The sequence below is a fragment of the Marmota flaviventris genome, chromosome 7 (genome assembly GCF_047511675.1).
Source record: "Marmota flaviventris isolate mMarFla1 chromosome 7, mMarFla1.hap1, whole genome shotgun sequence".
Classification (NCBI taxonomy): Eukaryota; Metazoa; Chordata; class Mammalia; order Rodentia; family Sciuridae; genus Marmota; species Marmota flaviventris.
Window position 1 is genome coordinate 137,247,248 of NC_092504.1, and position 16,069 is coordinate 137,263,316.

The 16,069-nt window shown below is 34.4% G+C and overlaps 1 protein-coding gene across 4 annotated transcripts in view; it reads left to right on the top strand.

Annotated features, from left to right (window-relative positions):
- The window catches only part of Sclt1 (sodium channel and clathrin linker 1), a 160,504-nt gene that overhangs the window by 106,260 nt on the left and 38,175 nt on the right, over window positions 1-16,069 (top strand). For 3 of the 4 annotated variants that reach the window (XR_011708035.1, XR_011708036.1, XM_071614669.1), the window contains exons 15-18: window positions 2,553-2,627; window positions 4,569-4,714; window positions 8,022-8,214; window positions 12,186-12,382. Coding sequence is in view for 2 of the 4 variants with exons in the window: in XM_071614669.1 (XP_071470770.1) it covers window positions 2,553-2,627; window positions 4,569-4,714; window positions 8,022-8,214; window positions 12,186-12,382 (611 nt within the window). In the remaining 2 variants the exon portion in view is untranslated. The remainder of the gene's footprint in view (window positions 1-2,552; window positions 2,628-4,568; window positions 4,715-8,021; window positions 8,215-12,185; window positions 12,383-16,069) is intronic. The other variant, XM_071614670.1, reaches the window with a different exon arrangement.

A 16,069-nucleotide genomic window follows, 5' to 3' on the forward strand; every position in this document is an offset into this window, starting at 1 on the left:
AGTGTTTGAACATTAAATATGTTATAAAATGTGTTCAAATGAAGACATTTTCATTTACTTTTAAAAAGTATATATTCCCAGAAAAATCTAGGCTGTAGTCTCAGGCATAACAACCCTGTTTTCTGTTATTAAAAAGCTGTTGTATGGGGCTGGGGTTGTGGCTCAGTGATAGAGTGCTCGCCTACCAAGCATGAGGCACTGGGTTTGATCTTAAGCACCACATAAAAATAAAATAAAGATATTGTGTCCATCTATAACTAAAAAATAAATTATTTTTTTAAAAAAAGCAATTGTATGTAACCATCTTTACCAAAACAGTTAAGTCTGAGAGTAAGTTTAACATATTTTGACTAGCCCAAAATTAAGTTATGCTTGCAGGAAGAAAAAAACTTATATATTTAGGTTAGCATGCACCTTTTTAACATAGGTTAAGAAAAAGCTAAAGGTAGTGCACTCCAAGCTACTGTTCTCTTTAGAGACCAACACCCACCCCCCAGCTTTTAGCTTCTACTGCAAGACAGAGTTTCTTTTAAGAACACTCAAGATTTTAATTCTGCTATGAATCTCTTGCAAATGAGGAAGAGGATCAGTTATAAATGCATACATATATAGGAGTGAAATGAAGCATTCATTATGATCTTTTCTTAGATCTTGAATTTTTTTTTGAAAACCTATTTTTTAGTTTCTAAATACACAGAAATTTAGACTGTCTTTTTATTGTTGATTTCTAATTTGGTTACACAAGGGACACAGATCATGGTGTAAATGATATTCATCTTAAAATTTGATGAGGCTTCCTTTATGCTGGGATATGATTTCAGAAATACTCCATGAGTGCTTGAAAAATAGCTGTTTTCATTTTGTCTTGTTTTCCCCAAACATAGGTTTATCAGGGGTGATTAGCTAATAACTCTAAAAACCTTTTAATAATTAATTTTTAATGTTTGTGTTAGTATTGTAGTGTGTTTTTAATAGAATTAATATGAAAATTTTCTATAAAGGCTTCAACTATTTTGTCTCATTTTACCTTTGTTACACTGGGTTAATCAAATATTCTTTTAGTTAATATCACCTGTCAATATGATATGGTGAATTTCATGGCCATGTATATGTAACATACCTATAACATGCTGGTCTTTCTACCCACATGCCAGGCCCAAAAGTTTAATCTGACTTTGTTATTAACATACATATTGAAAGTCACGTGGGAAAAGTTATAAAATAGAAGAAATACCATATTCAGCACCACGAAACTACCTTTTTTTAAAATATTTATTCTTAAGTTTTAGGTGGACACAGTATCTTTTTAAAAAAAAAAAAGAGAGAGAGAATTTTTTAATATTTATTTTTCAGTTTTTGGTGGACACAACGTCTTTATTTTATTTTTATGTGGTGCGGAGGATCGAACCCAGCGCCTTGTGCATGCTAGGAGAGCACTCTACTACGGAGCCACAACCCCAGCCCCTACCTTTTTTTAATATTTATTTTTTTTAGTTGTAGTTGGACACAATACCATTACTTTATTTATTTTTATGTGGTACTAGGGATCGAACCCAGGGCTTTGCATGTGCTAGGCAAACAGTCTACCGCTGAGCGACAACCCCAGCCCCCAAAATTACCTTTTAATAGACGAACAACTTCCAGTATACAGGAGCATAAATGAAATATTAAAGGTGCAGTTGGTCTACACTGAATATACTATCTTAATAAAAGATACTAAACTTAAATTTTTCATCTGATTTGTAACATCAGGTAAAGGTCTTCATTATAACCAAAGTGATTAATTTGGGGTCACATTTAAAATAATTAAAAATAATTAAATATCTTTAGCAGAATACTGTCAGCAAAGCAGACTCCTCTGAAGCATGATTCACAATAATAAAAAGCTATTTATATTCATCCTCCAAAACACATTAACGTATAAAATAAATAATTGTGAAGAAAACCAGTAATTAGAATGATTATTGTTTTATTAGCAAAATATGAAAGTTTATTGATTAATTGATATGCTTTCTAAGTTTACTGATTAAAATCTTTTGAGCATAAAATTTTTGAGCAAAAATGTTTTATGTTCCTGCTAATAAAACGTATTTAGTATTCCCATGGTTGTTTGTAAGTTTTGCAAAGAGAAATTAACTGTTTTAGAATTTGCTCACCTGCCACCTTTTGAGCCTGAGGATATCCCCCAGGATATTATACTACTATCAATGTTCCCTTTCCAAAATGTTTAATAAGAGTACATAAAAGAATCTGTACCGTGAGAAAGGGACCCTGATTATTTTTTCCTCCCCATCACCCAACCTATGTCCCACCTAGTCGGTTGAAGTACAATTCTTTGGCGGTCTATAACTAGAGGTCACTTCTGAAATCCTAGGATAAGTAGCTCTTGAAAATTAAGTTTTGGTTTGTTTCTAGTCACTATGACCTTACTTTGTTGTTAATGTAAGTATGATATTTCTGTTATGAGCAAGTCATTTTACTTTTTCAATCCCTCCTATTTTCCTTAAGGTTTCACCAAACATATTTATTTACACTATAACTTGAATTTATAGGAGTGTGATGAAAAACAAAGCCAAATTGAACGAGCCATTAGGGAAAAAAAAGCTGTGGAAGAAGAACTAGAAAAGGTAAAAAGAAAAAGGAAATATACCTACCTAAAACACAACTACAAATATCCAACAATTTTGTCTGCTTTCATCACATTATCTACTAGCAACCCTTGTATTTATAAGTATTCTCCTGGTGAGTGTTTTTATTTTCTTGGAATATACTCAGAGTCTTCATTTAAATTCTGGTATTGCCTGCATACATTTCTTTCCAAGAACAATCATATTCTTTGACCATAAAACTCTTTGCTTAACTGTGTCCCAATAGGAAGTTTCATTTTTTAATTTTATGTCAACTCTCTCTGGGGTTAGACCATCTACAAAAATAACAAAATAATTAACTAGAAAATTATAACATTGCTATGATTTTTGCCTTTAAAATTATAATAATTAGGAAAAATATTGACCTCAATTAAATTTGAGAAAAACTTTAAAATTTCTTTCTTTCTTACACTTTTTTCTTTTTTGTACTGAGGATTGAACCCAGGGGTGCTCAACCACTGAGCCACATCCCCAGCCCTTTTTTTTATATTTTGCTTAGAGACAGGGTCTCACTGAGTTGCAAAGTTTCTCGCCAAGTTGCAAAGGCTGACTTTGAGCTCGCAATCCTTCTGCCTCAGCCTCCCGAGTTGCTAGGATTACAGGCATGTGCCATATAGCTTACCTCTTTACACTTTTTTATTAGCAACAAATATCACATTTTTTTAAAGTGTCTTGGGAAAAGAAAAGACCAAATTTGAACATACAATATTTTAGATGCTGTATTAGGAACTGTCCTAGAGTAGTAAATAACTTGTCCAATATTAAGAAATAGTAAATGATAGTAAGCATTTGACTTTCAAAGATGAGCTACATAGACAAAAAATCATGTGATATATCCATGTTCTCAAAAATCATGACACCAGATAGTAAAATAATAATTTATAAAACAGAACTTGGTATACAGCCTGATTTTCAAGAAAAGAAATGTATACGTGTGTTCAAAGTGAGACCTTCCTGGTTACCACGCTCCTGGAAGGTAGATCCTTGTGAGTCTCCATCTGTCAGGTTGGGTCCTCTTTAGCTTGCCACCTGCTGCTGTACATTGGGGTTTGAGGAATTCTTGAACACTACTTGGGTTGGATCAAGGAATAGGCTCCACTGGGGAAATGGAGCACCTTCAAGGCTGAAGACAGCAGGCAGAGCAAAGGCACACTCCCTGCTCTCTCCCTGTCCCACAGGCCAGCCTGCCTGGTCACAGTCCTGCTGAGACTGAAGTGCAGTTGTGCTAGCAACACCATGCAGATATGCTGGTGCTCTGCCTTTTCATAGTGCAGGTGTGACAGCAGTCTAGTCAGTGGAGAAGACACAGGTTGTGTGGCCAGGTGGTCTGGATCTGGGGGGGTAGCTGGGTGGGACTTATCAAAATAGAGAATATTACCATCTGAAGACCTTGCTTCCCTTGGGGTGTGTCAGCCCCTGTGCTGTAAGTGCAAGTCCAGAGTCTCATGAGAAGCTAAGCTGGGGTTCAGCCACTGCTGGGGAAGGGGAACTCCCATAGCTACATCATTGTCCAGATAAGCCAGAGGGAGATTCTGGAGCCAGATAGTTCTACTCATTGCAGTATTTGAATTTTGGTAAATTGTCTCAAAGGTTGTTTATCAAAGAATTGCCAGTGGTTATCTCTAAGTTGACATTTATAGTATGTTTTGTTTTGTTTTTAGCTTTGGCTGCTTTACATTTCATATTATTAGCATGAGTAATTTTTTAAAAATAAGTGATTATATCTCAGTTTTCAGCAATTTATTTTGTAAATGTGAAGCAATTAGAATTAATCTTTGATGTGTTTTAATACATTATAGTGGAAACAGATGAATACATGATTGTGACTTTTTGTCATCATTGATTTCAGTATCTAAACTGTATAATTTATTAAGAGGGTTTCCTTCTATAAGGAAGTACACATATAAGCCTCTTCTGCAGATTTACCGTGAAGGCAGAGGGAATGAAAGTGACTACAGAAAACTGGAAGAAATGCACCAAAGATATCTGATTGCAGAGAGCTCAAAAGACGATCTTCAGCTAAGACTTAAGAAAGCAGAAAGTAGAATAAAACAACTTGAAATTAAGTAAGTTTTCTTTTGGGTTTTCTGTGATGACATCTTCAGAATTCCCATGATTTTTGAGATTCCTGGGTGTGTGTGTGTGTGTGTGTGTGTGTGTGAGAGAGAGAGAGAGAGAGAGAGAGAGAGAGAGAGAGAGAGAGAGAGAGAGGACTCATACATCTTGTGTTGAAAGGACCAAATACAGTTTTTTTCAAGACTATTTCAAAAAACTAGTTTCTTCAGAAGGAAAAGATTTAACAGTGGCATACCATTTTATTTTTTTCATACTATGTAATTATTGTAATAGTTTGTTTGTAATTATCTTTAGTATGTTTCTTGTGATATTGCATATTATTTAATGAACCATCATGTTTATTACATTATCTATAAAAGTGATAAACCTATAAAATGCCATATCCCTTCTGAATTTACTTTTTTTCACCAGAATGTTACTTAAGTATAGTAAAGATTTATTTAAATTACCTGAAACTCTAATCTCTATATATATTCAAAAGATATTTTTTAAATGAAGACAATTTTATTTCTTAAAATACATACACTAATACCTGAAGTGTTTTTTCAAAAGGAGATTCTGCATATTTGTTTCATAAACATATTGTGATTTTCAGTAATCTAGATAATTGCTTGTGTGATTACTTCCAAAGGAAGCATGCAGAAGGAGCCAGTATATTCCTAGAAATTCTTGTATGTACTAAGAAAGGTTTCTCTCAATACCATGTGTTCGTTCATAGGAGTCCCTCCACTGCACATCCCTTCACATCCTGCATTTGTTTTAATTCACAGTGTCTCTCTATTTATGTGTTTTTCTGAGTAAAAAGAGAAGTCACTGAAGTCTTCTTCATGTTCCTTATATTCACATTTTTTCTTCAGGGTGAATTCACATGTGTTTTCTACAGGACACAGTCACAGAAAACTACTTCCTCATTTCTTTCATTCATAATGTTTGTGTGAATTTTCATATGTTCCTCAACTATCCAGGGAAAACTGAAGGCTATCCTACTTTCCTTACATTTGTGAGGTTTCTTTTTAGTTGTATGTTCACATTTTTCTTCAGGAATGAAAAGAAAGTAAATATTTTTCCACATTTCATACATTTGTAAGATTTTATTCCACTGTAAATTCCTCATGAATTTTGAGATATAAGGAAAAATCTAAGACTTTTCCACATTGTTCACACATTAATGTAGTTTCTCTTGGGGCTTTTATTTACTTCCTAAAGAAGATTAACAATTTAAGGTTATTTCACTTCTTAACAGAGTTTTACTCCAGCATGGGTTCCCACTTCTTTCCTAAAGGTTGAGTAACAACTAAGGGTGGTCCATATTTCCTACTCACAAGGATATCTGTATGTGTGTGTGTGTGTGTGTGTATTTGTGTATATATGTGTGTGTACACACGTACATATCCTTGTTTGTATGTATATATCGACATATATTGCTTCCCTCTACCGTGAGTTCATTCATGTTTGTTAAGGTGTGTAAGATATATAGTCTTTCCTATGTTCTTGACTTGCATGGGAATTTTTTCTAATGTAAACATAAGACAATGGAAAATTTTAAAGACTTACCCACATTTATTACATCATATGCTTTTCCCCCATGTGAGTTCTTACATATTCAGTGAAAGATTAGTACTATCTAAAGGCTTTCCTATTTTCCTTACTTCCATATGAGTTCTCTCCACTATAAAGTCTTATAGGTTACATAAGGTATAAGATGTTTGAAGTCTTTCCCACAACCCTCAATTGTAGAAGTCTCTCCCAGTATGCATTTGAATATATTGAATAAGGTGTGAAGATTAGATGAAATGCTTTCCCATGTTCCTTACGTGCAAAAAGCTTCTCTCCATTTATAGGCTTCTTGAGTTCTTTTGCTTCATTAAGGAAATGGGAGTTGCTAAAGACTTCCAAACACCCTGTGCAAGTGGTATACTTCTTTCTGGGATTAATTGTTCCATGTTTGTTAGGACATGAGAAAGTAGCAAAGACTACCCCACATTCCCTACACACAAAGGACTTTTCTCCAATGTAAATTTTTACATGCGCTTGGAGGTGCACGAGATAAAAGTTTTCGTACAGTCACTTCGTTCAAAGGTTTTCTCTTAATTGTGAATTTTCCTGTCCACTTCTGGTTTCAGGAATGCTAGGACTGCTTTTTCTTAGTCTTCATTTGTCTCTAGGTTTCCCTTCTTCTTCAATTTTTTTCACCAAATAATTTGATTAAAAAACAGTTCTTTGTACTGTAAAGTTTCCTCTACTCAAGACATATATGTGCTGTCATTCACTTGGTTTTTCTGTTCCATTGTGGACTTTTTGACTTTTGACAGAGGGCACAGAAACGTGTGGTTGTTTCTGATCTTAGCATTTTTCTGATATTAGCATTCTTTTATTATCATTGCTTGGATACCTCCTTTCATTAGCAACTCTGTCAACCAACCTTTAAACAGAAGAAGAAGAGCAGCATGTTTAGTGGAATCAAAGATTTAATATAGAAATCAGAGCATACAAGAATGTGGGAGGAACTGGGGAAGCAAAGATACAGCAGGGAGGCAGTAAAGGTCAGAAAATAAGTAACCGTGTCTGCCTCAACTTAAGCCATTACAATATAAATATAGAAGTGATATTGTTTGATATTGATAGGTGTTTACTCTGATACCTATTGACCAGGAATGTTCGGAGTGGTGATTATCTGGGATGGAAAAGATGAAAATTTTAGAAAATAGGAATAAAAATTAGAAGTGTATTTATTGAAGTACATGTTGAACCATACATGTTGAGAGTTTATCTCACCTAATAATCCATGACTGAGAAAGTTCAAGAAACATAACCTGATACCTATGGTAAAACAAGTTTACACAACTAGAATTTGTAAAACCATTTCTAAGACATGAAACATGAAAATAGATTTTATCATAATCTCATAGTGTAGTCAACTGTTATGTTTTCCCGTGGAGTTTACTGATGAAGCAAAGTTTTGATTATGATTATGTTATTTATTGTCTTCAGTTTGTTCCTTGAAAAGTCCTTATACAATGATTCTCAGTGTTAGTAAAAAGTTGAAATAAGTTTCACATCGATTTTCCAGATGAGTGGTAACAGTCGTTTGTCTGTTCTTAGTTAAGATTGTTAAATATATTTGCCTTCATTGTTAAATGTATTACATAGCATTTTGAAACCACATAAATATAAAGTAAAAAAATGGCTCTGAATAAAGGAAACAGAAGTCTGTACTAGAAAAGGTGGGTAGACATTTTGATTTCTGCTATTGGTCATTAAGAGTTAAGAGTTCTTTTTGCCTTTTTTAAAAATCAGCTCCTCAGAAGAGATATCACGTTCCCATGAAATGATTCAGAAACTTCAAAATATATTGGAGTCTGAGAGGGAGAATTGCGGCTTCGTCAGTGAACAAAGGCTGAAACTTCAGCAAGAAAATGAAGAGTTACTGAAGGAGACTGAGAATTTAAGAAAGATTGCTCTAGAGGCTGAAAAAAAAGCCAAATTAAAGGTATTTTAAAGACTACTTAGAATTAAATGTGTTCTTGGGAAAATCAAAGTATAGAGAATATTGAGAAAAACCAAGTAAAACATCATTTTTAAGCCCCCCCCTTTTTTTTACTTCTGATCAGATAGCACTAAATCATAATTCAGAGTGTCAACCAGTCATTGCAGTATTATAGAACTTGGCAAGCACACTTGAGAATGATTGCCTCCGCTATCTACACACACACACACAATTCTTTTCCAACCGTGAAATACACTGATATTCTTGCCAAAGCAATTTAAGCAACACTAGCAAAACTATAGATTAGATAACTTTACAGAATGCCCTCCTTCCTTCTCCCTCTCTTATAGCCTCTCAAGAACTGAACTTTTCTAAAACTAACTGTAAGAGGATGTTATATCAGTGTGCTCTGAGAAAACCACTCAGTGAGTCCCAAAACTCCACGACAGGAAGAAGGCAAGGAGCAAAAGTCTCATCTTGAAAAAATAAAATAAAAACAACAACAACAAAAAGCCTTTCTTTTGTTTTCTCTCCCCTTTACTTTCTGCTGACACACTTTGGTAACAGGAGCATGATAACCTGGTTAAAGGGAGTTTCCAGAAACAAAGTCAGAATCCCCGTTGGAATCTCACTGACCTTTCTCCATTCCACAAACTCTTGCAAAAAGTGGCACTGACTCTTTATTTTAAAGCTCTACCTCTTACAGTTTTATAGTAAGGATATAACGTGATAAATTAGTGTTTTTATTTGTTGTTGCTGAAAGAACCCATAAGAAGTCATGTTCCAGCCTAATTAGTATCAACATATATTTAATGCCTCCTATTGTAAATATTAAGAACACTATATATTTATAACAACATGGACTATGAAAAGACGGTCTTATATATCATACAAAGAAGTTTGTACTTTATGCTTTAGGCTGTGGGAAGTCTTTGAAAATCAAGGAGAGGAACCATACTTGAGATAAAACTACAGAAATTAAGATAGTGTTATTGACATCAGAATAAAGTTTGAAAAAAATCAAACTGATCAATGGCATAAAATAGGGTACAAAATCAAACTCAGATTTAAGAATCACCAGGTTTAAAACATAAAACCATGGAATTCTAGGAGAAAATCTTCATTCCTTGCGTAGGAAGATATTTCTGAAATAGAACACAAATAGCACTAATGTAATGAAATGACAAATTAATTGTATTTCATAATTAAGATTTTTAGTCATCAAAGATACCATTAAGAGAGTGAAAGTGGAAAATAGTCCTTCAAATGCATACAAAACATACAAATAACTTACATTGCTTCATTGTAAGGGAAAGAAAGATAAATATTAGCAGAGGAAAGTGAGTAGGAATATAGAAAACACAAAGTTGACTATGAGCTTAATAGATGTGGTTATAGAAGCTGGATGATGGACGTACAGGAATTCACTGTAATCCACTTTACGTGTGCTGAAAGTTCCCATACTAAACATTTTCCATAATTTAAAAAAAATAAAAGGTCACCATACTTTGATGAAACCAAAATAGGTAGAGATAATTCTATTTATGGAGGAGGAGGGCTCTCAGCTCCTTTGCAGCTGATTATTTCTTTGACAACATAGAAATCTAGTGCTACTCTTTGCTTCTTTGTTTCCCTTTGGAAGAGAGTATGGTATTTAGTGGATACACTGAAAGTAGCTGACGGGGTAAAGACAGGGAGATATTGGGAGGTCAGTTAGATGAAAACCTTAACAATTTATTATGACATTTTCATTTGATTTTAGAGCCACTGCATTCCTTTCAGCTCCAACTCTCCCCTTTTCCAGTTCTTCCCTTTTTTCTGTAAAGGTTCTCAGTTTCTTTGTGGTCTGAATATCCCTCATAAGTATCTAAAATTAAGAAATGGAATAGTTTTTAGCAAACCTATTATCGGTTTGCATGGTATTTATCTGCAGAAGTAAGTGTAGTAAAGGTAGAAGACCATTAAATCCCTTTTTCCAACCCAACATTCTGAACTTAGTAAAAAATAAAATTTTTGCAGAAAGAGATTCAGTTGTGGCCATTGGCCTTTCAACATCACGCAGACCTCCCACTTGAGCAGTTGGAATTGCTCTGATTAAAGGCTCTGGGGTTTGTTTTAAGACTGAAGTTTGACACCAAAGAGTCATCTTTCATTTAATTTGCAAATGTTTTTTGACAACTTATGTTCCAGGTGCTAAAGATACAATGGTAAACAAAGCAAATATTGTACCCATCCTTAAGCTTATAATCTGCATGGAGATGGGCACACTTTAAACATAAAATTACAAATTACCAGCCCCTCTTTCTTTACCAGCGTAGGGCCCTGTGTTTTCCTTATAACAAAAGTAGGTGGAAGGGAATGATTATTCCAGGCAAAGGGAACAAGATGTGAGAAAGACCCAGAGTGAGAACACATTGTGGTAGAGGCAGGGGAAGGGAATAGTGGCTACACACAAGCTTGGAAACATAGGCAGAGGCCAGGTTATCAGACGGACCTTAGAGCAAGGCTTGTTGCACTATAGAACTTCCAAGGGACAAGAGGAAGTCGGCTAAGCAGGCGAAGTCCTATTGCTGCATGTAGATGCATAAATCAGTTTTTAATACGTGTGGTAGGCAGACACTGACAGAAACTGGGAGGTTTTTTTTTCCAAGTAAGATGTTAGAATCATAAGGAACCAAAAGAAGTGGAGATTAAGGCAGAGAAGGAAAGAAAAGTGTGTTCAAATCTAAATTTGCAGAATCCAGTCATTTAGAAGTTATTAAGACAGCAGTAGGTGTCGAGGAGCCTCAGGAATACTGCGTGGCAGGGACAGGACGCCAATTGATAAGTGCAAGGTGGTTTTCCAGTGTCCAAACTGATATGATCTTAAATTCTACTTGTATACTACTTGAGAAAACATATTTAAGAGTTACAGAAAGTATGTTACATTTATCAGAGGTGCTAAGGATAGGAAGTTTGAAGCTTTCCCACATGAGCCTTGGGTATTTTTGTTGTTTGGTTTTTCTTTGTTGTTTTTGAATCGGTAAAGTTGAGTTGTTCATTGTATCTTCAGTTTGAAAATAGTTCTATTAAATGAATTACTAGAAGCCAAGCCATCTGTGGCCACTTTTAAATACATTACCTTAAAATATCACAAGACAGGTTTCTTTGCCCTATTTCTTCAAGATAAAAATGGCCTGAGACTCCACCAAAGGAGTCGGGTCACCTCCCAGCTTTTCCCCACCTTGGTCTTTCTTTTGAACCACAGAATATAAGAACTATCCCAGTAACCACTTTCTCAGCTGCCTCGAGGACAGGACACATAGTTGCATTGTAGGTGCAGATGAGAAAAGGCAGTTCATTGTATAGGATGCCTTGAAGCCATTAGAACTTACCTCTCTCTGAATCTCTTGAAGAAGCTTCCAGGGTATCCAAAGGGCACTTACTTGTATTTTCATTCTGTGTTAGGATGTTTTTACTATAATAACATAAATTCACAGAATATAATTAAGGGGCTGGGTTGTGGTTCAGTGGTCAAGCACTTGCCTACCATATGTGAAGCAATGGGTTCGATTCTCAGCACTGCATATAAATAAATGAATCAAATAAAGATCCAACAATTTATAAAAAAATTAAATATATATATATATATTTAAGACATTTTCACATGAGATTCTGAAGACCATTATTTATGTTTTCTTTTAAAAATACATTATTTATACTACAACTGAAATGGTAAAGGAATTCCAGTATATGCTTTTCTTCTACTTTACAAAGCTCTTTGAAAGATAATCTTAAAATCAATATATAAATCCAGAATTGTTTCATTAAAAACCTAGCTCTCAGTTACTAAAAGCATGAACATTTTCTATGAATTCTGGCATCAAAAGTAAGAGTAAGTTAAAGAAAATGGTTTTAGGATACATAATATACTTTTTTCCTACTGACATTTTTAGGATTTGAAGAAAAGTTACTGTGTTCACTTTATTCCTTAGATCAGTACAATGGAACATGAGTTGTTAATAAAGGAACATGGTTTTGAAGTTCAGTTGAGAGAAATGGAAGACAGTAATCGAAATTCCACTATTGAACTGAGGCATCTCTTAGCTACTCAACAGAAGGCAGCTGATCGGTGGAAAGAAGAAACAAAAAAACTTACTGAAAGTGCAGAAATTAGAATCAGCAATCTAAAGTAAGTTCTCTATTAATAATTGACACATTTTACAGAAGAAATTATTTAAAACTATAGTTTAATGTTCTTGACAATCTTTTTGTAAAAATGTATAATTCTGGACCTTATACTCATTTCTTAATCAGCAAATTACTTATTGAACTACTAAAAATATTAAGCATTATAAATTAAAATAGTTATATTTTTGTAAATTTCATGTATATTTTACAAAATACAATGATTTTGGTTGGTCATGGTAGTTTAGGATCTTACTGCTATTTGCATATAGGTGTAGCATTTATGATATTCAGTAGTTGCAACAGAATCCATTTGACCTACAAAGCCTAAAATGCTTGCTCTCTGGCGCTTCAAGAAAAATTTTCCAGCCCTTTTTCAGAAAGAACTTGAGATTTCTGTGCTGAAAGAAATGGGAAGCTCAAGAACTTTGAGTGGGAATGCAATTGGAAGGCTTTGATTGAAGTGATGTAATCTGGCACAATTATGTTCAACAGCTGAATTTGCTGTATGAAGAATCAACTTCAGTTAACCTGAAATTGCTCTGAAAAGAAAGTACATTTTAAGAAAACAAAGAATGTAAAGGGACCAGGGTAGAAGAAGGGAGAATGAGACCCACACTATAATAGTCCAAGTATAAAATGATGGCAATTAGTACTAGGCTTTAAAGAGCTGGAGATTAAAAAAAAAAAAAAAAAAAAAGTTTACTCTGGGCCATGATAAGTAAGAGCTGCTGAGAAGACTAGTCAGTTGTATTTAACTTTAGTATTCAGAAAAGAGATTGCAACAGGAGCTGTAAATGTGTGGGAATCATGTATATATACATGATTTCTAAAGTCATGGAATGAGAACATGTTGGAAAAAAGTAATAGGTAGAGAAATGAAATTGTTGAGGACTAGTTTCCAAAACTTAAATTTTAGGGAGATGAATGTTCCACTGAAAGAGACTGAAAAAAAAAAGTATCCAGAAAAATAAGAGTCAAAACAAAATAGAAAAGAAAAGAAAGAAACTAACTCTGCAAAGTCTTTTCAGAAATGGAATAAGCAATAATGGGTTGGTATTTATCAAATATTGTTTTCAAAATCCTAGAAACTAGGAATAGAATTTTACAAAGGTACATGTTCTATAGCAAAGTTATTCTTAATGACAAAAAAACATTAATAACATTTCTTTTAAGATTAAGAAAAAGACAAGTTCACTAATAGCACTTCTGTTCATCTTTGTCTTAGAAACCAAATCAGTACATGGCAGTAAGAAAAAGAAATGAAGGGGCTGGGGTTGGAGCTCAGTGATACAGCACTTGCCTGGCACGTATGGGGCACTAGGTTCAATCCCCAGTACCACATAAAAATAAAAGTTATTGTGTTCATCCACAACTAAAAAAATATTTTTAAAAAAGACAAAGAAATGAAAGGTTGACAAGGGCAAAAAGAAATCAGGCATCCTTAGCCTATAATAGAGTTGTATATATAGAAATTACAAAATAATTGGTAGACAAATTATTAGGTGAATATACAAACCCCAAAGATCTCTGTAGATCAGACTCTTCTGATTACTGCTCCAGCTCTACTGTCCCTTCTAGTTACCATGCCCCCATCATTTTCAGTGACGACTCTGGGTAGCTCTTGCCATTAAGAATCTTAGCATTTCCATTGAATTCTGGAAGCCCAATTCCATGACAGCAGTTCCCACTGTCATTTCTGTGCCACAAAGAATAACTGCCACAGAGCTCTGCAGGGATACTGAGTCACAGACTTGGTGAAGGGAATGTCCTCTGGATTCTCCTAAGGGACAGAATTGAAGGATGGATGAGCTGGTTTTACATTTAAGAACCCACTTAATCTTACGGTTTCCCCCAAGTCTTTGCTAACTTCTTTTATTCCAAATAGAGACAATGTTGCCTTCCCCTTCCCCTTCCCCTGAATATTTCTCTCAACATTATCTGAACACATTCTAGGATTGCTACATATTCAAGGCAGAGATGGTGCTAAACATCCTACAGTGCATAGGACAGCCTCCTGCAACAAAGACTTTTGCCACCCCAAATATCAGACATGCCAAGAGGAGGGATTCTGTTCTACGATATAATAAAGGAAATTCTGATGTTTTAGCATCATCTACCTTTGAGTTCAGATTTTATTCAACCAACTAGACTAACCAGTACACTGAAGCTAACACATTAAATCTAGAAAATTGATATTCAATGTGAGCCCAAATTGTTATGGACTAATCAAAATTTCATTTCTTGCACTGTAATCCAGCCCTGAGAATCCATTCTCATACCCATTCTCCAGATTTCTGTCTACACAAAATTGAGAGAATCAAGTAATTATTCTGTTAAATTTTGTCTCCTAACAGGTCATGTCTTATCCCTCATTCTCTTATATCAAAGTGGACTCCTGTCTGGTTACAAGTTTAGAAACAATGAGAGTCACCTTTTGTGTGCAAAGCAATTCCCTGACTTTACAAACTTCACAAAAAGCAGACTTACCTTCCCAAACAGGGTGGAAGTGCTGCTGCCCCTGGCAAAGGAGGCATGACAGAATGCAGAGATCCAAGGTCCGAGCTTCACAGGAGCTCTATACGAGCCCCATCCCATTTTCAATGGAAGGGATACCTTGCAAGCTTGGGAATTTGGTTTTGTACTGTATATAATTCAGCTACCCACATGATTAGACTTTGGGTCTTATTATTGAAAATCTCAGCTTTGTAGGCAGAGATGAAGATCTCTTTTAGGGTAATTAATTGAGCTTAGAAGTTAAAACTGAGCTCTTTCTTTTCATTCTCAAAGTTCTGCAATGCACTTAGCCTCATCCTACCCCTTATTCACTTAGGTGTTCTATATGTGTGAGCAACTACTAGTTTACCCAGAACCTTATCCTCTGTAGGCACATGATTATAGTGATAATTTAAATAATAGTTTAATAAAGTCCAGTTTATTTTCTACAATTCCAAAATCCAAAATTCTTATAAAATGTATGTTTATTATTAATTATCATTGTTAATCTCTTACTGTGCCTAATTTATAAATTATAAATTAAACTTACTTAGTATATATAGACTTACTATCCTTTATCAAAATGCTTGTGTCCAGAAATGTGTTTCTAATTTTTAATTTTTTTGGATTTTGGAATGTTTACCCAGATTTTACCAGTCAAGCATCCCTAATCTAAAAAATTCAAAACTCTCCAAACTCTGAAACTGCATCATATCAGTTTCATGTTCCACCTGTATATTTAGGGATCAGTATTAATCTGAGGTTTTAGGCAACTACTGGGGGTTTTGGAACATACTCTTTATGGGTTAAAGAGGAATCTATTTTCTTTTTTCCCTACTTGTCTTTTTAAAATTAATTTTAATTGAAAAATATGTACATATTCATTGTATACAACATGTGTTGAAGTTTGTATACATTATGAAATTGCTCAGGCTAGCTGATTTATGTATGCATTATTTCACATGTTTATGATTTTTTATGGTGAGAACACTTAAAATTTACTCTCTTAGGGAGTTTCAAAGAAAGTACAGTGCATTGATGCAAACTGTCATCACACTGTTGCAATATAGATCTCTTGAACTTATTTCTCCTATTTAACTGAAACCTGTGTCCTATGAACAATCTCTCCAACTCCTCACCCCCACCCATTTCCTGATAACCAACACTCTCTTCCCTACTTCTGTGAGTTCAATTT